The sequence below is a fragment of the Bactrocera neohumeralis genome, chromosome 2 (assembly GCF_024586455.1).
Source record: "Bactrocera neohumeralis isolate Rockhampton chromosome 2, APGP_CSIRO_Bneo_wtdbg2-racon-allhic-juicebox.fasta_v2, whole genome shotgun sequence".
Classification (NCBI taxonomy): Eukaryota; Metazoa; Arthropoda; class Insecta; order Diptera; family Tephritidae; genus Bactrocera; species Bactrocera neohumeralis.
Window position 1 is genome coordinate 56,808,003 of NC_065919.1, and position 19,669 is coordinate 56,827,671.

The following is a 19,669-nucleotide window of genomic DNA, read 5'->3' on the forward strand; positions in this document are numbered from 1 at the left end:
TATAATATGTATGTATATTAATTTTTTTCGAATCAATGCAAGCTAATATACTGAGAAAGTATTTGAGAAATTAGGCTGGGCACATAGTGAACATCGAGTATTTGATGAATCAAATTAGAGGTAATACTAGGTACCTTTCGGTAGAATTTGTGAAAATAACCGTTATAAAGACCAACATATACCATAATTTAGTGTTTCAAAACTTACCTGTCCCACCAGGATCTAGATCCATAGGCTTAAGGAACCAAACTAGAAAAATTATATGCCTAAATAAGTCAGAAGTTATGTTTAGTTATGACTATTTTTATTATGGATCTGGTTCGTACAGTGAAAACATGACACAAACCTGCTAAAAATATATATAAATATATACAAGTTTTTACAAGATCAGGTTTTTGTCATGACTCCATTGAGCAAACCACGTACTTTTTGCATACAAATTTCAATTTTGTTGCTGCCGAAATGTTTAACCAAAAATTTAATATTGCTTGCCAAAAAGTATTCGTCTCCCGTATTTAATTTTTAAGCGTTTGCTATGAATACTTTGGATCTAGCTTGTGAGCTGTTGGTGTATGGTGTTGAAGCAAGCCACTGCTGTGGTCGCTTTAAGCACAATCCTCCTTCTAAACACCCAGCTGTCGGCGTATGTAACGAGCTAGTAGCTTAGCTGGACGCTCCTGCCATTCGCCGAGCGTCTCTTTAGTTTCTGTAATCTGTGATTGAGTGAAATATACTTAAGTGTTCCACACGGTACTATAGTTGAATTGTACCTGATCACCGTTCAGCCGATTCACTATGGCCGCGCAGATTATACCCGCTTTAAGGCCGGCATTGTGGGTCAGCGCTGCAAACATGGAGCTCTCCATTTCGATGTTTACTACACCTCTTTGCTGCAGCATATTTAACCATCTCATCTTGTCCGCTTCTTGGTAATCACAAAATGCGCCATCCAAACGGCCTTGTCCTAGACCATTGCATGTGGAACAACTTATTACTTATATATTATACAATAAGTAAGGACCCTTTACAGCACTCACCTTCATAGAAGTCATCGGCGCAATAAGTCTTGCCTATAACCGTTTGAAAGCCATCGCTTGGGCTCGCTACTGCCTTGAGCTCTTGCGCCAAATTAGCATCTAGTTTAGTGGGTCGCGGCACAACATTGCCCAAAATTTTCTGCGGATCAAAGATTTTACAACAGTTATATTTATATTATTAGTGTTGTCTGTTTAATCAACCAACGTTCATCAGAAATATTACTCACGAATTCATGTTCGGCATTCAATTTGTCATTGAGCACACCATCGGAAATGACAACGGTGCCACCCGGTACACCTAAACCGCCACAAGTTCCCAGTCGTATGAAAACCGGGTTCTTACATTTCGCATGATGTACGAGCTTAATCAATTCATGCAGTAATATACTAATCGAGGGATTGCCCATGCCATGGTTGACGCAAATAATCGGTCCTGCCTTGTACATGGAGTAACGATCTGCGGCGCCGGTTAAGTCAGACAATTGTGTGCCAACGGGTAGCTTGTGTTTTATTTCGTTTAACAGATATTTGGCAAGATTTTCCATACGTTTCGGTGTGCCACCTACGATGACGAACTGTAGAGGGAGGAGAGAATCGCTGGATTATTCTTTATGTATTTATTTTTTAGACAAAAGTACAGAACTCTCAGTAGACATAAAGTGTATATTTCATGTTTTCAGTAAGATCTGAATTCATTTATAACTAAGGTTAGGTTACAGGACTGCGAAGAGCTCGGTGATAATGAAACAATATGGTGGAGAAGCGAGATAAGATAGGGGAGAGAATTGATTTATAAACAGATTAATATTAGTATCTATGAAAAAATTATTTTTAATTAGAAGATGGCTCGAAAACTCTATTGCCCTACTGGGAAAAGTGCGAAAAGGAGGTTGAGCTCTCAAAGCAACAGAATGTTTTTCGATAATTCACGCTGTTACCTCTCACATCACATATCATCACATATAGACAAATATAAAACGTAGACCTCATACCAAGATTGCAAACTTACCTTCACATCGCCGAACATTTCTGGCAAATTGTGTGTTTTCGTACCCAAACCAAGATGATAAAGGAAATCTTCATCCATATGAGCGATATGAGGATTACGAATGAAACCTGTTGGGCATTCGGGTGAATGTTCTGTTGTTGACCTATAGTAGAGGGTATAGTAAATACCCATTTTTATAGCATTTAATAGTATATATGTATGTACAATGCTTAATTTAAGCTAAAAACAGCTCTTACTTCTAGCCTGTATAACTGTACTTACATACAACCACAACTCGGCGAAGCTAGATCCATGTTTTAGAATTTTGGCTTATTAATACTTAAAAATCGGGAGACGAAAAGAAATACGTGATTTTATATACGAAAAATTTTATAGATTATTTTCTAAATAAATGTCATGAAAATTTATTTTGAAATTTGTTTAACGAAATATCAAGTTTACATAGTTACAAAATTTTTAAATGAGTAGTTTAGAGAGTTTTGAGGCGCATTCTTGATTCCTCATGTGAACTTTCATTCAAGACGGGGAATACGTTATTTTTATTCGAAGCATGGACTTTAAGATTTATCTAGAACTTATAAGGTATAGAGTTGTGAGAACCGCTTTAGTAAATACTAATGAATTCCTTAGATTTATGACAAATGTACTTTTATTCGAATTAATTTTCGTTGCAATAGGCTTTTTCGATCCGCCACTTCTCCTCACATTTGCTTATAAAGTTCTGCGCTTTCTTTTTCTAGTCGAGTTGAATGTTTTTCAAGAGCACAAACTCTTGGACTCAAGACTTCATAAAAAATGAGTAGATAATTGGCAAACCGATCTTTATTACAGAGGTATAACCACTTGCTATACTCTCTCTATACCATTCCTTTTGATTTATACCAGTTGTTTGTTCGATTGGCCACTTCATACATTTTGACGAATCGAAGACTGTTTATGTTTATTTAGAACTTTCACATTGTCATCCGATATATGATCGTAACTTATACCATATTATGCATTCAAGTCCCTAAAACTAATATATTCACATATAGGAAGTTTCGGTGCATGATAATTAATTCATTGACTATTTATATATATATATACATATATACTATATATTAAATATTGACTATTTATATTTTAATTAACATATATGTATATACATACATATATGTAAATATTTGACCCCTCATTATTGAAAAAGTCTGCAAATATGACTATTTATGTACGTAAGTGTACATATATCCTCATGCTAATTGCTACAACACTTTATGCCAGTAAACATACTAGAAATAGCACCAACAAATCGCAACGACATGCGTCGTCTGATTTTTCGTGATGGCCAAAATAAACAAGAAGTGCGAAAAGACAACACTGCGCCTGTCACTTTCAGAAGATGGCAAGTGGCAACGACAAAATCTGGTGGCTTGATGAAAATGTTAATGTTGATTTGCCACAAACACCATAAAAAAGCAGACAAAATGCAACGTTAGTTTTTCATTGTTGTTGTTTGTGTTATCTGTGTTGTTAGTGACAGATTGTCAGTCCAAGTGTCAGCGAAAATGTTAATTAAGCATGAACTCTAGCATTTGGCAAAAACACACGAATTTAAATAAGTACATAGTATATACATGACATATAGTTTTTAAGAAAAATAGGAGCAACTTTGTATGAAAGAAGTATGAACAGGATCTTTGAGAGAAAACCTGGACCAGGGGAGGATATAGGCTTAAGTCAGTATGATTTATCAATTCTTGGAGAAAAAATCTAAAACAAAATTGTTTGAGAGAGGCTGATTGCTCTGAGCACTCCGGGACCGGAAGGAATTGTCCGCGATCTCCCACTTTTTCTCTGTCACTGAGCATAAGAGCAATTCAATTATATGAAAATTATTGTTTGAGATATATGTATAACTCAGGGGCCTTTTATCTGTTTCCGGGGTTAGAGCGAAATTCGACTATTTTGATCAGGATCAGGTCGCTGTTAATATAAGCAACAACAATCTCAGTTCGAAAACATTCATTATATCTATATAGATCTATGTATATATCTTCTTATTATAAATATTAGCCTTTCACTTTATAAACCTAAATGTAAAATAAATAAATTTACCACCCAAGTCAAGTCTTCAGTCAACTTGTAGTCCTTTGATCATACCCAGGCACTCTAAATTTTATATAAAAGTTTAAACCAAAGTTGAGATAAGAGACCTACCGTCCATATTCGAAGCCGAAATTATAATTTATATTTATTTTTCCGTATCTAAAATTATCCGATTTCGAAATATTCAAAAAAACCACTGTATCTAATGTTGGATTCTACCTTAACTCAGCTTTCTTTTTGTTTCGAACGAACTTTGTAGTCACCCTCGTGTTTCCGATATACCTCTTCCTATAAAGGATTTTTATAATAAATGACTATAAGAACAAACTCTCCACAAATCAATTATTTTTAAATGTGGAACTCAAATCATTAACTGCTCTCTAATTGTTTCTGTCAAACAGCTTGTTCTCGTATGAGACATTTAAAAAAAAAAAATTTCTCCGATTTTGGATTTAGTCATATCCATCCTGTATACATATATGTATGTATATAGGCGAACTAGACCTTTAGTTTGGGAAATATCGATCTGAAAAATTTCGGACGTCCTTCTCTGCCTAAGAGCAAGCTCTTTTGTCGGAACAGCCGATGTCGGACCACTATAGCATATAGCTGCCATACAAACTGAGTGATCAAAATCAAGTTCTTGTATGGAAATTTTTTCTATTTAAAGAGATATCCTCACGAAATTTGACAAGAACTATTTTCTGAGGCAACGCTATGATCTCTAAAGAAATTTTTCAGATCGAACTACTATAACATATAGCTGCCATACATACTGAACGATCAAATTCATGTCTTTGTATGGAAAAATTATTCATTTGACTAGGTAACTTCACGAAATTTAGCTTTAATTAGTTATCAAAGCAACGCTATGATATCTGAAAAAATATAATAAATCGGACTGTTATAGCATATACCTGTCATACAAACTGAACGATCAAAATCAAGTTTTTGTATGGAAAACTTTTCTATTTGAAGAGATATCTTTACGAAATTTTACAGGAATTACTTTCTGAGACAACACTATTATATCTGAAGAAATTTACTAGATCGGACGACTATAGCATATAGCTGCCGAACAAACTGAACGATCAAATTCATGTCTTTTTATGGAAAACTTTTTCATTTGACGAGATATTTTCTAGAAATTCGGCATACAGTTTTGCCAAAGCCTCGCAATAATATTCAAAGAGTATTCAAGCTTCGGCGCAGCTGTAAAGAGTATGTTCCAGTATTTTAACCACATTCACCTGTTGTGGGTCATAATATCGTTTTTTTTTATTTAAAAGCGGTATTTACTGTTTATGAGTAAAGTTTCATTTAAAATCATACAATTATGAATATTTTCAACAAAAATGTATAACGGTCTTCCTTATTCGCATTTATTTTGATATCGAGCACGCACCTGCCGCTGCACACAGCACAACAGTGCCGAGTATAATTTTGTAAATGGACATTATTAAATTCAAATTAATTTTTAGCAACGCAAATACTTTTCACTTGTGACATGAACATGCAATTTATTAGCGTAACAACAGCAGCATTTAACAGTTATTAATTATATTCAAGATTTATGAGCAATTCCTCAATTGCACATTGTCAATGTGTGAAGCATATTTGAACGGCACAAGTTCGTTGCGCTCTGATATAAGCAAATTTTCAAATTTTATCCCATACATAATTACTATATGTATAAATGTGTGTATATTAAGTAGATGTGCATTTATGCATGCGCTTGAACGACGCGCCGTTGTGTCGCCTACGGAGGAATCACTGCGTGCTCCGTGGTGCAGTGGGAAGCAGTTTCCAATAGTTGGCCAGCATAGTTTGATATTTTTCGACAGGTTTCAATATTTTGCATCCACTTGCTGCGACACGTTTCATTTACTCGCTGTGTGACACATATGAGCGCTTCGAGCACATATTATGAAGCTGCAGCGCATACATCAATGCCTGCGAATTCGCTGCGCAGCAACGCCCGCCAGCCTTCCTCTGCAAAATTGTATTTATTGCCACATTTTCACTTCCAATAAGCGGCAATGCTGGTCGGCGAGCTATCAATGCATGTGAAAATAATTTAATTTTTTCAATATTTTTTTTTTAATTTGTTTTTTAAAATTTTTTCAATATTCTTTTACTTTTTTTGAATTTTGTTTTTCAAAATTTTTTCTATATTTTTTTTTTTTAATTTTTTTTTTGCATTGCTCCGCAAAATGTTTTGGCCTATTTCGCTTGCAAATACTTTGCTGTAAATGATGTGTTTTTCCTTAATGATTATTTCTTTGCCGGCTTGGCGGCTCGTGCTGTTTTCTCATACGTCATGTCAAATTCATTGATTTCTCGACACAAAAATCGCCCAAACTGGCGAGTCATCAGCTAAACCAATACACTTGCAATGCCATTTTCCGGCACATTCAGTTTAAGCAAGCAAATTTTGAAAAAAAAAAATAAATTAATTAACTCCTCTTCATTGCATAAATTTGTGTTAAATTATTAATAAATATGTGTATGTGTATATATAGGCAAGTCACATTTACACGATTACTTGACAACCTCTGCACAACTTTTGCAACTTGCAAAAACACACACACACATACTTATATACATAGTTGCATTTCTCCCAATTTTTATTTCCCCCTTTTGCTTATTTTCGCTTTGATTTGCATTGCACGCCGCATTGAAATTTTCGTTTCAATAAAATATTGCATTTTCGAGCAAAATGCCAACAACAGGTACAAATGTTTGCCATGAATAAGGTTTGATTGATTTGCGCCAATTGCGTATATGACAAATATTGGGCAATTTTTTTAATAACACATACAAACACACGCTTAGTACACAGTGGCAGCAATTGTTTTTCACAGCCACAGTGCTGCCATATTTTTATACAAACATACAGGGGTATATTGGCACGCCACAAATTATGGCACCTCGCCTGCTTGCGCCCAAAATTATAAATAGTTAGTTATAGTTGTATAAAATTAATCAGACTATAATTGTGTTGATAAGTGGATAAGTGCTCCAAATGTTGCATGCAATGTTAGAGTAACAGTACAAATTTGTTAAAGATTTGCATTTATTTGTTCGTACGGTTTTTATAATATTTATCAGAAACCACTTTTATGGGTAATAAAATCTCAATAAATTGTTTTACTACTATTTTAGGGCTTTGTTCACTATTTTATCAAACTTCGAAATAGTTGTTGAACCCAATTTTCGGAATAACCTTCAATGCGCGTAGCGATTCAATGTTTTCAATTGACTTCTCCAGAGCAGTCGTATGAGTTTGCAATAGCTAGAAGTCAAACGTAGCTAAATGGAGTGAATACTGTGGTTACGACACGATATTGGTTGAAAATTTGGCGAAAAACTCACAGAGAATCAATGCAATATTCGACGGTTGTCGGCCCATAATTCCGACCTCTTTTTCCGCGCAAACGACGCATAAAACTCAAACAGTATTACTTGTTGACAGTTTGGCCGGTCGAAAGGAATTCGGCGTCCACCACATCTCTATAATCTAAGAAAACTGCCAAGATAATCTTGATTTTTTTTTACCTGCTTTGACGTGGTTTTTTCGGTTTCTGCTCACCTTTGCCACGAAATTCGGCCGATTGATAGTCTGTTTCCGGGTCGTAATTATAGATCCAAGAATCATCGCTAGTAATAAAACGTTTCATGACATCGTGGTAGTTGGAAAGCATTGTTTCACAGACGTTACGCGACGCTGGTTTTCAAAAAAATTTAGTGATTTTGGAACCAATCGTGCTTTCACTTTCTTAAGGCCCAAATGAACTTTTAAAATGGTTTTCACTGATCCTACCGATATTCCGACAATGCCTGTAAGATCTCTGACAGCTGATCGTCGATTCTCAAGCACCGATTTCTTTATTTTATTGACGTGTTGATCATCAGTTGATGTTGATGGCTGTCCTGGACCAAGTTCGCCATCAACGAGTTTTCGACTAACTTATACCAATCAAAACACTTGCTCGCGACAAACAATTATCACCGAAGGTCTTTTCCAACATTCTGAATGTTTCGGCACCGGAAATTTGATTCCGCACACAAAATTTAATGGAGCTTATTTGGTGAATAATTGCACTCATCGTAAAAATCGCCGAATGCACTTAATTTACATCAGAAAAACAAACCTTTACTAAACACTAATGATTATTACAATGTGGCACCGAAGTCACTGGCAGTCATACCAACATTACCTAGAAAATATTATAATATTTCGATTTGAGTTTTCGCGCGAAATTGAAATTAAAAAGTCTTACTATTTTTTTGCCCACAGAGGTATATGTGGCTTATTACCAAAAATCCTACTTACATATTTTATAAATATACATAAATGAAATAAAGGAAACTAAATACACCTTTTGGAAATTTACCGCACTATTAGCATGAAAGTGGAAAATTACTTCAAACTTATTTATATGAACACAATAAATTGGGTCAACCTCTGCCTCTCTCTCCTTTGCAGTTAACCTCAACCGTTTTTAAATCTCTCTCTTGCTGTTAAGCAATGAAAAAAGTATATTTTAAAGATCATTTAAAGAGAGTAATAGACTTAAAGGTATGGTCTTGTATAATGTTAAGTCCTATATCGGTTATAGTTAGAACCAGTGACTCATCAAAAAAACTTTCAAAATTTACAAAACAAAATGTAAAGAATGATACTGATAAATAAATATGGATAGCACGGATCAAAATAGGTTTTGTTGTCCTAGATATAGAATCGATTTTTCATTTATCTGAGCGCACATTTCCAGAAAATTACAATGATTTTGTAAGATTTCCTCTCATTCAATTTCAAATCATTGTCAATCTCTTTTTAAAGATCAGCAATAATCTGCCTGCAAAAATAATATATATTAAAGTCATCTTCCCATCAACATTTATGCCTTTTTTCCATCACTTTTAGATCCTAGTGCAACCGCTCTCTCTGTTTCTCCCTACAATTACCTAAATTTTTCGAAAATGTATCCAAATGATTATGGATATAGTCTAATTTGATACTCCAAATTTTCAATAGAGTCTAAAAGTGTGTCAGCATATAGTATTAGACACTTTTCTCATATTTTTGTCTTTTATGGTTAGCTAGAATATTTTCGATTATCAACACTGACCATCCATTTCCAGAACAGTCATATTTTTGATAACATCTGTATCTTTCATGAATTTTTCCAAACTAAGCTTCGGACATTTTCTACAAATGTAATTAATACAATACCCTTCCAACGAAATGACCAATTGCTTTATAATTCCTAATTTGATCACGTATTAAATCTCTGAGTTTATTTTCGGATATGATGGCATTAAATGAAAAAATAGCCATCGCAAAATAAGATTAGAAGACTAATGTTGGGTGATAAGTTAACACAGCTCATCTTCGATAGCTTCCATTGATCACTCACTTACACTTTTGATTGAAATATACTAGATTTTCCCAATTTTCAATCAGCATAATATTCAATTGCAATTTTCGTGCGTTTTTGTCATTTTATAGTCGTAGTAATCGTCGACCTGTGCTCACTATTCATCGAATTGTTAAATATTTCGAGCGTACATTTTCTTTAAATAATGCTCAAGTACCAATAAGACAAAGAACCGCTCGAAAAATGAAAATATTGCTGCAATGAGGCCAGTACTATGACTGTCTAAAACCACAACATGGCGGATTTTGAGAAATAATTTGGGCTTTCATCCGTATAAAATTGTTCTCAATCAAAAACTGAAGCCTTTGGAACACAATACACGTCGTGAATTTGCTGGTTTTGCCTTGGAACAGCTTGAAAACGATAACTATTTTATTAAGAAAATCATCTTCTTCAATGAGGTGAAAGTGATTTCATCTGAGTGGTGCGGTAAATAAACAAAACTGCCGATTCTGGTGCGAAGAAAATCCACAAATCATTCATGAACAACCATTACTTGTACTAAAATTGACACTTTGATGTGCTTTTTGGTCCGGTGGAATCATAGGTCCCAACTTCTTTCGAAATACAGCAGGTGACACCGTTACCGTCAATGGAGAGCGATATAGATCAATTGTTATGGTTGCAATTGGAAGAAGTTGATCGTGACAACAACTGGTTCCAACAAAAACGACGCTTTGTGGCACACAACACGTGCAAAAACAGAATAATTTCGTGAAAAGTTTGGAGATTTGATTATTTCAAGAGATAGTGACATTGAATGGCCTCAAAGAAGTTCTGATTTAACACCATTAGACTACTTCTTGTGGGGTTATTTGAATTATTTGGTCTTTAGCAATAAACCAGGCGCTCTTCAAGCTTTCAAAGATTTCAAATATTGAACGTGTTATTCATGACATACGACTTGATTTAGTAAAAAATGTACATTAAAAATGGATTCATCAAATTCGTTACAGTAAAAGAAGCCATGGAGGCCAATTGAATGCTGCTCTTTTCAAATCTCATTTGTATTGATTGACAATAAAAAACATTTGAGTTTCCTAACATTTAGTGATTTATTTAAAAAGAAATCATATACCTGTAATTGGAAAACGACACACATCATCTGTCGAGAGGTTTTGCACATTTTCTATAAATTATTTCTTAGGTATGAAGGGTTTCAGACCACCATCAACTGTGTGGACTTGGCTTTGTGGAGTTTTATATATTTTGTTATATATTTTGCTTTCGAAACCAAAGGGTTTACTTATTTTTATAATATTTGTGCCTAAGATGACGGTTTCAGAACGTGATCACACTTCTTGAATAAGATTAATCGCACGCGCCCAAGTTTTTTAATGTTATCTTCAAATGATAATGAAGAATTGAGCCGTTGCGACTACCAAATTTCTTATCGCATTGCATATTTCAATGTCACTTAAAACTTTTTGTACTATGTACTGACTATATATACTATATGCATACTTATTTACATACATACATACGTATGCATTTGAAAAATTATCAAAAGACAATGATTAAGAAAAAATCGACTAATCTATTTATAAAAATAAAAGAAAATTAAATTTAGGTAGAAAAACTATGCTGAGCTGAAATAAAATCAAAAAATAAATTGTGCAACATTCGCACCTTTTCGAATTTTCGAAATCATTTTAAATGTATTAAATATTCGATCACTTCTTTGACTATTTTAAAGGCGAGCAGGTGTATGTATGTGTATATATCCAAATCGACCAGTATATAGAAATATATTGCTCGGAATCGATGCTGACGACAACAAGGCAGCATTGGTCATTAAAAACAAAAACACAAAAATATTTACAACAAAAAGTTCATGAAAAAGAATTCACACACATACTTGCACACGCGGGTACCAACAACAAGTAGATGAGTTATGCGCTGCGGACACAAACACATGGAAGCTGTTTTATTTTTATATGAAAATGTTAATAAATAATAAATGTGCTTAATTTGCAACGTAAAAAAGTCGCAAAGACAGCAGCAGAAGCAGCATCAGAAACAGCAACAACCAAGCAGCGGCAGCAAAGGCAGCAGCAGACAACGCTGGCAGCAGCAGCGCGCTGTGCAGCACTATCCGCCGAAACAGCAACGTGCTCTAAGTCAACAGTATCGAATATTGGCAAAGGAGGTTTTCCAATTCTTCGCTGTTGTATTGAAAATTAGCCATAGCGGCCAAAGCGTTAGCACACGCTGCAAGCAAGAGGATCACTGCACAAGTGTGGCGTGTGTGCGCCCATGAGTATGTGTGTGTGTGTGTGTGTGTGTGTGTGTGGCCAATACAAGGGCGTTATCGATGTGAAATTTCGAAAATCACCCAACGGCGTCGGTTGCTGCTATGCTGTGCCACTGCCGTTGCTGTTGCTGCCTCCTTTTCTATCGCTACCGCTACCGCTGCTGCTGTCAGCGCTCGCCGCCACATTCGGAAGACGCATTTGCTGCGCAAACGGAGCGATCAGAGGCACTACTGGTGGCGGATGGCCTTAATTTCGATTTGGAATCAAAAAAAGCTCACTTGAAAACGGAACGTGAAAACGCGTAGACGACAAGCGCCGAGCGAGTTGTCGTTGGTAAAAATGCAAAAGTGTTGAGCAGCAATTAGTTTGTAATTTAATTACCAAGAAATACAAAGGACCTCGCAAGTCCCACTCTTAAAAAGTTCTATATTCATATTGTGTATTGCATTTTTTTACAAGAGTGCCGAAAAAATAAATATATATTTTTTTACTAAAAATTAAAGTACGCGTAAAAGACAAAATATTAAAAAATAATAATAATACAAATTTCAAAAATTCAAAAATAAGTGTGAGTTATCCTTTGAGCACTGCGCATGCTGTGCAGTTAATTTTCAAGGATATGCGGAAGTTATACCGCGTAAAAACTTAATTTCTGTAAATAAAAAAATCTAAAAATATCTATTTTATAAAAAGGAAGAATTAACCTCTTAACTTGACGCAAAATATTTCTATTATTTCTTAGCCCTTCCGCATATCCTGTCGAAATTACTGCACACGCTGCAACTATCGCTCTCTGCCTAATACTTGTACGTTTCTATGTCTGCTTAACTCTCACAATCTCCTTCTCTACACTCTCCATTTAAAAGCTACTATTTTGTTGTATGTTCGTCGTTAATTTCAATTGTTATAAATTTTAAGTGTCTTTATTTCCAATTTCTGTGTGAAAAATTGCATAACAACAACAACTCTGTCAAATCAAAAAAAAAAAAAAAAACAAAATAAAATTAATTAAAAACAAAAAAACACAAAACGAATTTGTTAAAACTTACTATAAAAAAAACACTAAAAATAAATAATATCATAACATTGGAAAAACAAACTAATATTTGTAAATAAAATTAACTTTGGCTAATAAAACGAACGAAAAATGCACTTCAGTTGGTTGGCCGAAAAGAAAGAAAGTCCCGAAGCCACTTGGGAAGAGCACACTTATTTTTATCGTCCCAACTATTATAAGATAACGGTCTCAGAACGCGATCACATCGAACGCGCCACTGTGTACTTCAATGAGACCATCATAGAGGAGAATGAAGCATTGAGCGGTTGCGACTTCTTGCCACTAAATTTCTTATCTTCATTCTACATAGTAACGCATCAAGGTAAATGAATTCTAAAGTGGTGTTGTGAAGCAAAAAAATAATAATAATAATCATAAAACTCATGAAAGTTGAAGTTGAGAAATATATACATACATACATTCCTGACATAAAGATGATTATAATAAAAAATAAATTTTTTCGAATGTTGAAAACAGAGATGAAACAGTTTCTCCACGAAATACACTTTATAGGTACCTCTTTTTACACAAATAAATAAAAATTATTATGCCATATTAAGTCAAAATTATTGGACATAAGATCAGTAACTTGCTCAAAGAAATACAACATAAATTTTGTATTTACCGCTGAAGAAAGCTTCCCCAAAGTCCTCAGAAAACCCGAGAAATATTTACTTACTACTAAAACAGTTGTTTAGGTATTAAATACTGCCATAGCCAGTAAAATTTCGAGTGAACGACTTTTAATGTCATTTCGAAAATGTTCTGCATGCAGATCTGACTTGTGGATTATTCGCTAAAGATTTTTGAACTTATTCAACTTGAAATAGGCAAATCATACTAACGATCTATGCCCGTCTATAATATAAATCGGCGAGTAAACAGACCACTACTTTGACAATGTGTACTAAACTCCCTAGTTTACTGTAATAGATTCCTCTTTGTTATAAGAATTTTAATAGATTTTCTTACGAATTGCTATCACGACATAATCAGATTTATTCCCTGTTTCTTTATTGGGGAAGCTTTTTCTTTTTGAACCCGCACAAATAAGACGACTGCTGCCTTAAAAATTCATAAAAAAAAAATCTGTTGAACCCGAACAATTGAAATGATTGCTATCTAACCTTAATTAATTCCATTTTTACACAATAATTCAATATCGTTTAATTAGTTTTAACTATTGAAATATATAATACAAAGTACACAATATCCATTCAAGTTCATAAACGGAACAATCTGTCGAAATTTGAATAGTAATTGTCAACAAAATTCTTTTATTTGCAGCAGTCAAGCGCACTACAAAAAAGTAATGTATCGACACTGTCGTATTTTCTATCTCCACAGCAAGCCACCTATCGGTTAAATAACCGATTAATTACCCAAAAGAGCCAACTAAATTCACATTAAACAAATGTAAAAGAAAATTGGCGGCAAAGAAAACCTTCTTGAAATTAGATCTAAAAACTTGAGATCGCTCAGTATCAAAATAAGCTAAAATTTACGTATTTTTTAATCAAGAAATCACAAGTAAGATAATTAGAGGACCCACAACTTGTCATAACGCATCGCAAAATCATAAAATTATAAATTTTTATACTTGTTTAAAAGAATTGTTGTTGGTTTACATACCTAAATAAGTTTACACAATTCTCAGCGCTATGTTTTCGATTCGTTCTAACTTATAACTTCATGAGACTATATGAACCCCTAAATATGTTCGAAATGAATTTTGAGAAAATTTAAAATAAGCTTTGATAACTTTTTTGTTCATTTTCAACTAATATAAAGTGGAATTTTCAGAAACTAAATTAAATTGATTTCGTAAAATTCTTGAGAAGCTTGAGAAGAGCTTGACTTATGCGTGCGTGCCGTCGCTGATTAAAAGCAGCATAAGGGCTAAACAATAGGTATATTTTTTTTATTTTTCACATTGCAATATGAAATTTAAAATATCACTTTGTATCTGAAATCGTTTAAAGTAAATACTCCCACATGATTTTTGGAGCTTATACTTACTTTCTCACAAGTTTGATAAAATAGGTTGTATAGAAAGAAATTTGTCAATAACAGACTTGTGTGTACTTTCCTTGACATAAATTGTTTGACATTTTTTAAAAATACATATTTTGTCATTTTTCTAATTGGCGATATCTTAAAAACGACATGACAGGAGCAGTTATTTTGAATATTTATGTTCTTTATGCCTAAATTTATTATTGAATGATCTGGTCATTAGAATAAAACATTATTCTTCTTGTGGAAACCTCTATAAACGAAAGGTTATTCGATAGAAAAGATACAGAAATCTTTACTTAATTTTATTTTATTTTGCTTTATTTTATTTTATTTTATTTTATTTTATTTTATTTTATTTTATTTTATTTTATTTTATTTTATTTTATTTTATTTTATTTTATTTTATTTTATTTTATTTTATTTTATTTTATTTTATTTTATTTTATTTTATTTTATTTTATTTTATTTTATTTTATTTTATTTTATTTTATTTTATTTTATTTTATTTTATTTTATTTTATTTTATTTTATTTTATTTTATTTTATTTTATTTTATTTTATTTTATTCTATTTTATTTTATTTTATTTAGTTTTATTTTATTTATTTTTGTTTTGTAAATTAATCGTGCCACTTAGCGGCTGGTTTCTATCACAACAGATTTTTCTAAAAAAAATGTTACAAGGCATTAGCATATCACTATTTATATGCTCCGATAAATCTGTAGATATATATATTTCCAAAAGTTGTTGTTGCAGCATAAAAGCTTTGAAATTTTTTGTCACATACTCAAATTTTATGACACTCAATTAAAACTGTAGACAATTCCATTAAAATTCCTCCTCAATCAAAACATGCCAAGGACATCTTAAAGTAAAAAATTATAACCTTCAATTTAATTTTAATTTTCCATATAATAAAATTCATGGCAAATGTTTTTTAATAAACAGATATGCATTTTAAACTTTTCACGATCTTGAGGAGGCATAAATAGTTCCAAAAATATGTTAAAAATTTTATTTCATTCTATGTTTTCCACACATCATAACTAAATACCTAAAACTATAGGTTTTTATTGTACGAATGTAAAATACTAAAAACAAAAACAAAAAGTAAAACTTCAAGCATCCATAGCGCTTTAGATCAAAAAACATCAGAACGCATTAAAGCGGCAAGCAAAATTTAATGCAGCCAATTAGCGCGTAATCAACTATGACTAAAAAAAAGCCGAGTTAATTAGATTCCATTCAAATATATGCCTTGCATATGCGTACAACTACAAAAAGCACATAACCATAATGAAAAAAGTTAAAATATCATGCTAGAAACGAAATCATAATATGTCTTTTGTACAAATGTTTTAAAGAAAAATTTGGCAAATGTTTCTAAGAAACAAAGGCAAGGCAAAAACAATTTAATGGTGTATATTGTTGTAGTAATGGCGTCGGTAAGCGTTACTAAGCGAAATAAATCAAGTAAATTGGCTGTGCGCGTGCCACTTGGCAACGCACAGTTGCAAAAAAATTAAAAAAAAAATTAGAAGCGTGAAAAAACAGCTAAATAAAACACATAGGCCTCCATTCAGAAAGAAAGAAAGGCGGATAAATATAATTTCCACAACGTTTTAGTTTTGATAGAAGAAGAGATATTGGAAATGAGTAAGGCACTATCAGTAGTATTAAGACTTATGGAGAAAATATTTATTTAAATAATAGTAAAATATTATTAATTAATATTAAAATATTTATGCATTCGGAATTGAACTAGCAAATTTATTGCCTCTCGCCCATTTATTGCTTCTGCTCTAACCAACAATAATAGATACCAGCTGTTAAAAGGCAAGGTCTCATAAGCGAAGTGAAGCGCCAAACTTTCCTAATAATAGTTAAAAAAAATGTCTTCATACTTCTTTTGTTTATCACTTCACAATCCAATTTCTAGTACAAGCCCATTGCACCTGGCTTCAAAAGAAGTCAAAAGAACTCAAAAAAAAGCTGTCGTTACCTATATTTATTTATTTTATTTATTTATATTCATATAACAAAAAAGAGTTTTATTATATATGTAAATACATAAACGCAGCACTGGCTACGAGGCCTTCAGCCGAGACCTATATTTATATCATGCCTGGCTTTAGCTAAAGCGTAATTGTTCATTCATATAAAACAGCGCTTGAGTTTTAAGTTTTCTAAAACCCCCAAAAAAGAAAAACTTTCCCAAATATTAAAACTTTCATGACTAGAGTCGGTTTGCCGGTTTTTCTTCTACCAGTTTGCCGTCGGTAATACAAAGTTCATAAAATTTTCATTTCACAGAATTAGTAGCCTAGGAAATACAATTAGTAACGATGTCTATGTAAGCTGTTCTCAATGTGAATGTGCTCTTTTTGTTGTTCTGCTCCGAATACGAAGTAAAATGAACCGCTTAACTTGGCACTAAATATTTCTACTATTCCTTAGCGTTTTCTCATATTCTGTCGAGATTATTGCACACGCTGCAACTAATGCTCTCTGCCTAATACTACCGACTTTCAATAACATTCTATGGAAATGTTAAAATAAAGATCAAGAAATTTCAAATTCATTATACACTGAACACGGTAACACGATACGATGAGTTGAGCTGTGCCATGTTCGTCTGTCTGTTTTATCCGCTGGCATGTATTAGTATGTTAACTAGTCTCTCAGTTTTTGGAATATCGACCTAAAATTTTCGCACACTTACTTTTCTCCTGAAAAAGCAACTATAGCAAAGTCAGCTATTAAAATTAAATTCATTTACAAACAATTTTTTTATTTGACGAGATATTTTCCGAATGTCTGACTGTCGAGGAAAGCGCTACAATCTTCGAATAAGAGTATTATAGCTTCGGCCAAGCTGTAGTTAACGATTTCTTTTGTTTTTATATCGCCGAAATAGTTAAATTTTCAGAAAAGTGAATTTAGTATGTACATATATAATAGTAAAATTTTTCAGTACGGAAACAAAAAAATTTTAAAAGAACTAATCGAGAGATATATATCAGCACTTTAAGCGTCGTTTTCTCGATGTCTGCTTAGCAACCATCTATCAGTTTTGTTCTGGTTAAACTTTTTTAGCCAGAACTTAACTGGTTGCTACCCTGAAATTGAGAAAATGGCACTTTACTTCACTGAATACAATATGGGAGGTCAGTACTCTTAACCTAAGCCAAATTAATATTTATTGATTATGTGCCACAGTTTTCGTTACTTTTAAGTAAAGGGTTAGGTTAAGTCTGCTTATTTCTATATGCCTTGTGAAGAGCTATACAGAACTGATGTAAGTAGAGAAAAGAAATTTTTCTAGTTATAAGCTTTGTCATACAAAAATATTGATGTCCCAACCTTAAGGATTATACAAAATCATTTCCTATCAGCGGAAGCTGTACCATAGCATAGGAAGTCAATGACGGTTAAGTGCTCAAAATATAAACTTTTTCTAAAATAGGTGCATCACCGAAGCCAATTCTAAACTCAAATCACGCGATAATTTTTTTCATTTTTACTGTCTGCGTGGGACTACCTCGATATAAGAGGTAGATGAAATAAAAAAGCAGCTTTGAATCGTTTTGTGTGGTTTTTTGCATTTTCTGGAAAAATTTATGATAACAATTTTTCACATAAATTTTGAGGTTATGTGAAAAAAGCAAGTTCTTATTACCTAAAATGTTTCAACTACCTTTTATCTTTAGGACTCGACATCGCCGGGAATCGAGTTAAACCGTTTTTAACCCTTGAAAACTGAAACACGCTCCTCTCCTTCCTCTCCCCGAACGCAGATCACACGTAAATTAATTTTCGTTTAATTTTTGATATTTTGTCTTTCGTTTCCAATGGGTTTTATACTACTATATTGTTTTTTTTTCAAAAAATAACAACCCTCATCTATGAATTAGAAACCCCAAATAATAAATACATACATATATGCACATATGTATATATGTATGTACGGATATGTACAAGTGTGTGCTTCAAATTTATGAACTTTTTTTTATTACGTATGTACATATGTAAGTGTCTGGGTGCGTCCGCTGTGGAGCATATGTTTTATGTCGTGTAATGAAGTAAGCAAGCGACGTTTGATCGCTGCAATTTATGGCACTCAAAAGCCGCAAAACAAATGCGAAAACAGCTACATTAGTACACACATACATACATACATATGTGCATACATAATGCGCGGCGATTTATGCCACCGCTAAAGTATTTTATGCGCTTTGCGCCAAGTAGCCAATATATGGCGGGCATAAATATCGAGGCAAACGCATATTTAATGCCTTTACATGAAAAAGAACGCACACCTTTTGAAGTTACAAAACATAATTTACGTTCGGCGCAGGCCGCCGAGGCGATATGTGGCCGAGTCCGCACTACGCAAGTCCGCTTCTAATATTCTTAATGAATCGTTGCATTCACGATTTCGCTTGTATTTAATTTGTTGTAATTTACGAACGTGAAAAAAGTTGTGCAACAACAACAACAAGCAGCTAAATAAGCGCTAACGAAAAACAACAACGAGAATAAACTTCAAAAAACAAAAAAACCAGCAACAGCAAATTGTTGGTTGAGCGCCTCGCCGTCGTATCGCGATTGTCGCCTTGCGCCGAAATCACAATTTTATCCGATTCCTTCAAATTTCGCGCTTCACTGCTGCATTTGCAAATAAATTACAAGAATTTCGGGTGTCACAGCAAGTGAAGTGTGGGATTTGTATGCCGTTGCATTCGGCACGGTGCAACGATGCG

At 33.3% G+C, this 19,669-nt stretch overlaps 2 protein-coding genes across 7 annotated transcripts in view; one reads left to right on the top strand and one right to left on the bottom strand.

Moving 5' to 3' along the window:
• The window catches only part of LOC126751522 (filamin-A), a 115,003-nt gene that overhangs the window by 86,350 nt on the left and 8,984 nt on the right, over positions 1-19,669 (top strand). Inside the window, exon 1 of one of the 6 annotated variants that reach the window (XM_050461852.1) lies at positions 12,918-13,209. The exons of the other annotated variants lie outside the window; for them this stretch is intronic. Coding sequence (XP_050317809.1) covers positions 12,978-13,209 — 232 coding nt within the window. The 5' untranslated portion in view covers positions 12,918-12,977. Of the gene's footprint in view, positions 1-12,917; positions 13,210-19,669 lie in introns of those variants that run through there. 6 annotated transcript variants of the gene reach the window in all.
• On the bottom strand, positions 347-2,472 carry LOC126751523 (uridine phosphorylase 1-like). Its single transcript, XM_050461853.1, has 6 exons — positions 2,308-2,472; positions 2,047-2,188; positions 1,265-1,612; positions 1,038-1,176; positions 771-964; positions 347-713 (listed from the first exon to the last, which is right to left on the bottom strand). The coding sequence occupies exons 1-6, from the start codon at positions 2,337-2,339 to the stop codon at positions 624-626; spliced, it is 945 nt and encodes a 314-aa protein (XP_050317810.1). The 5' UTR covers positions 2,340-2,472; the 3' UTR covers positions 347-623.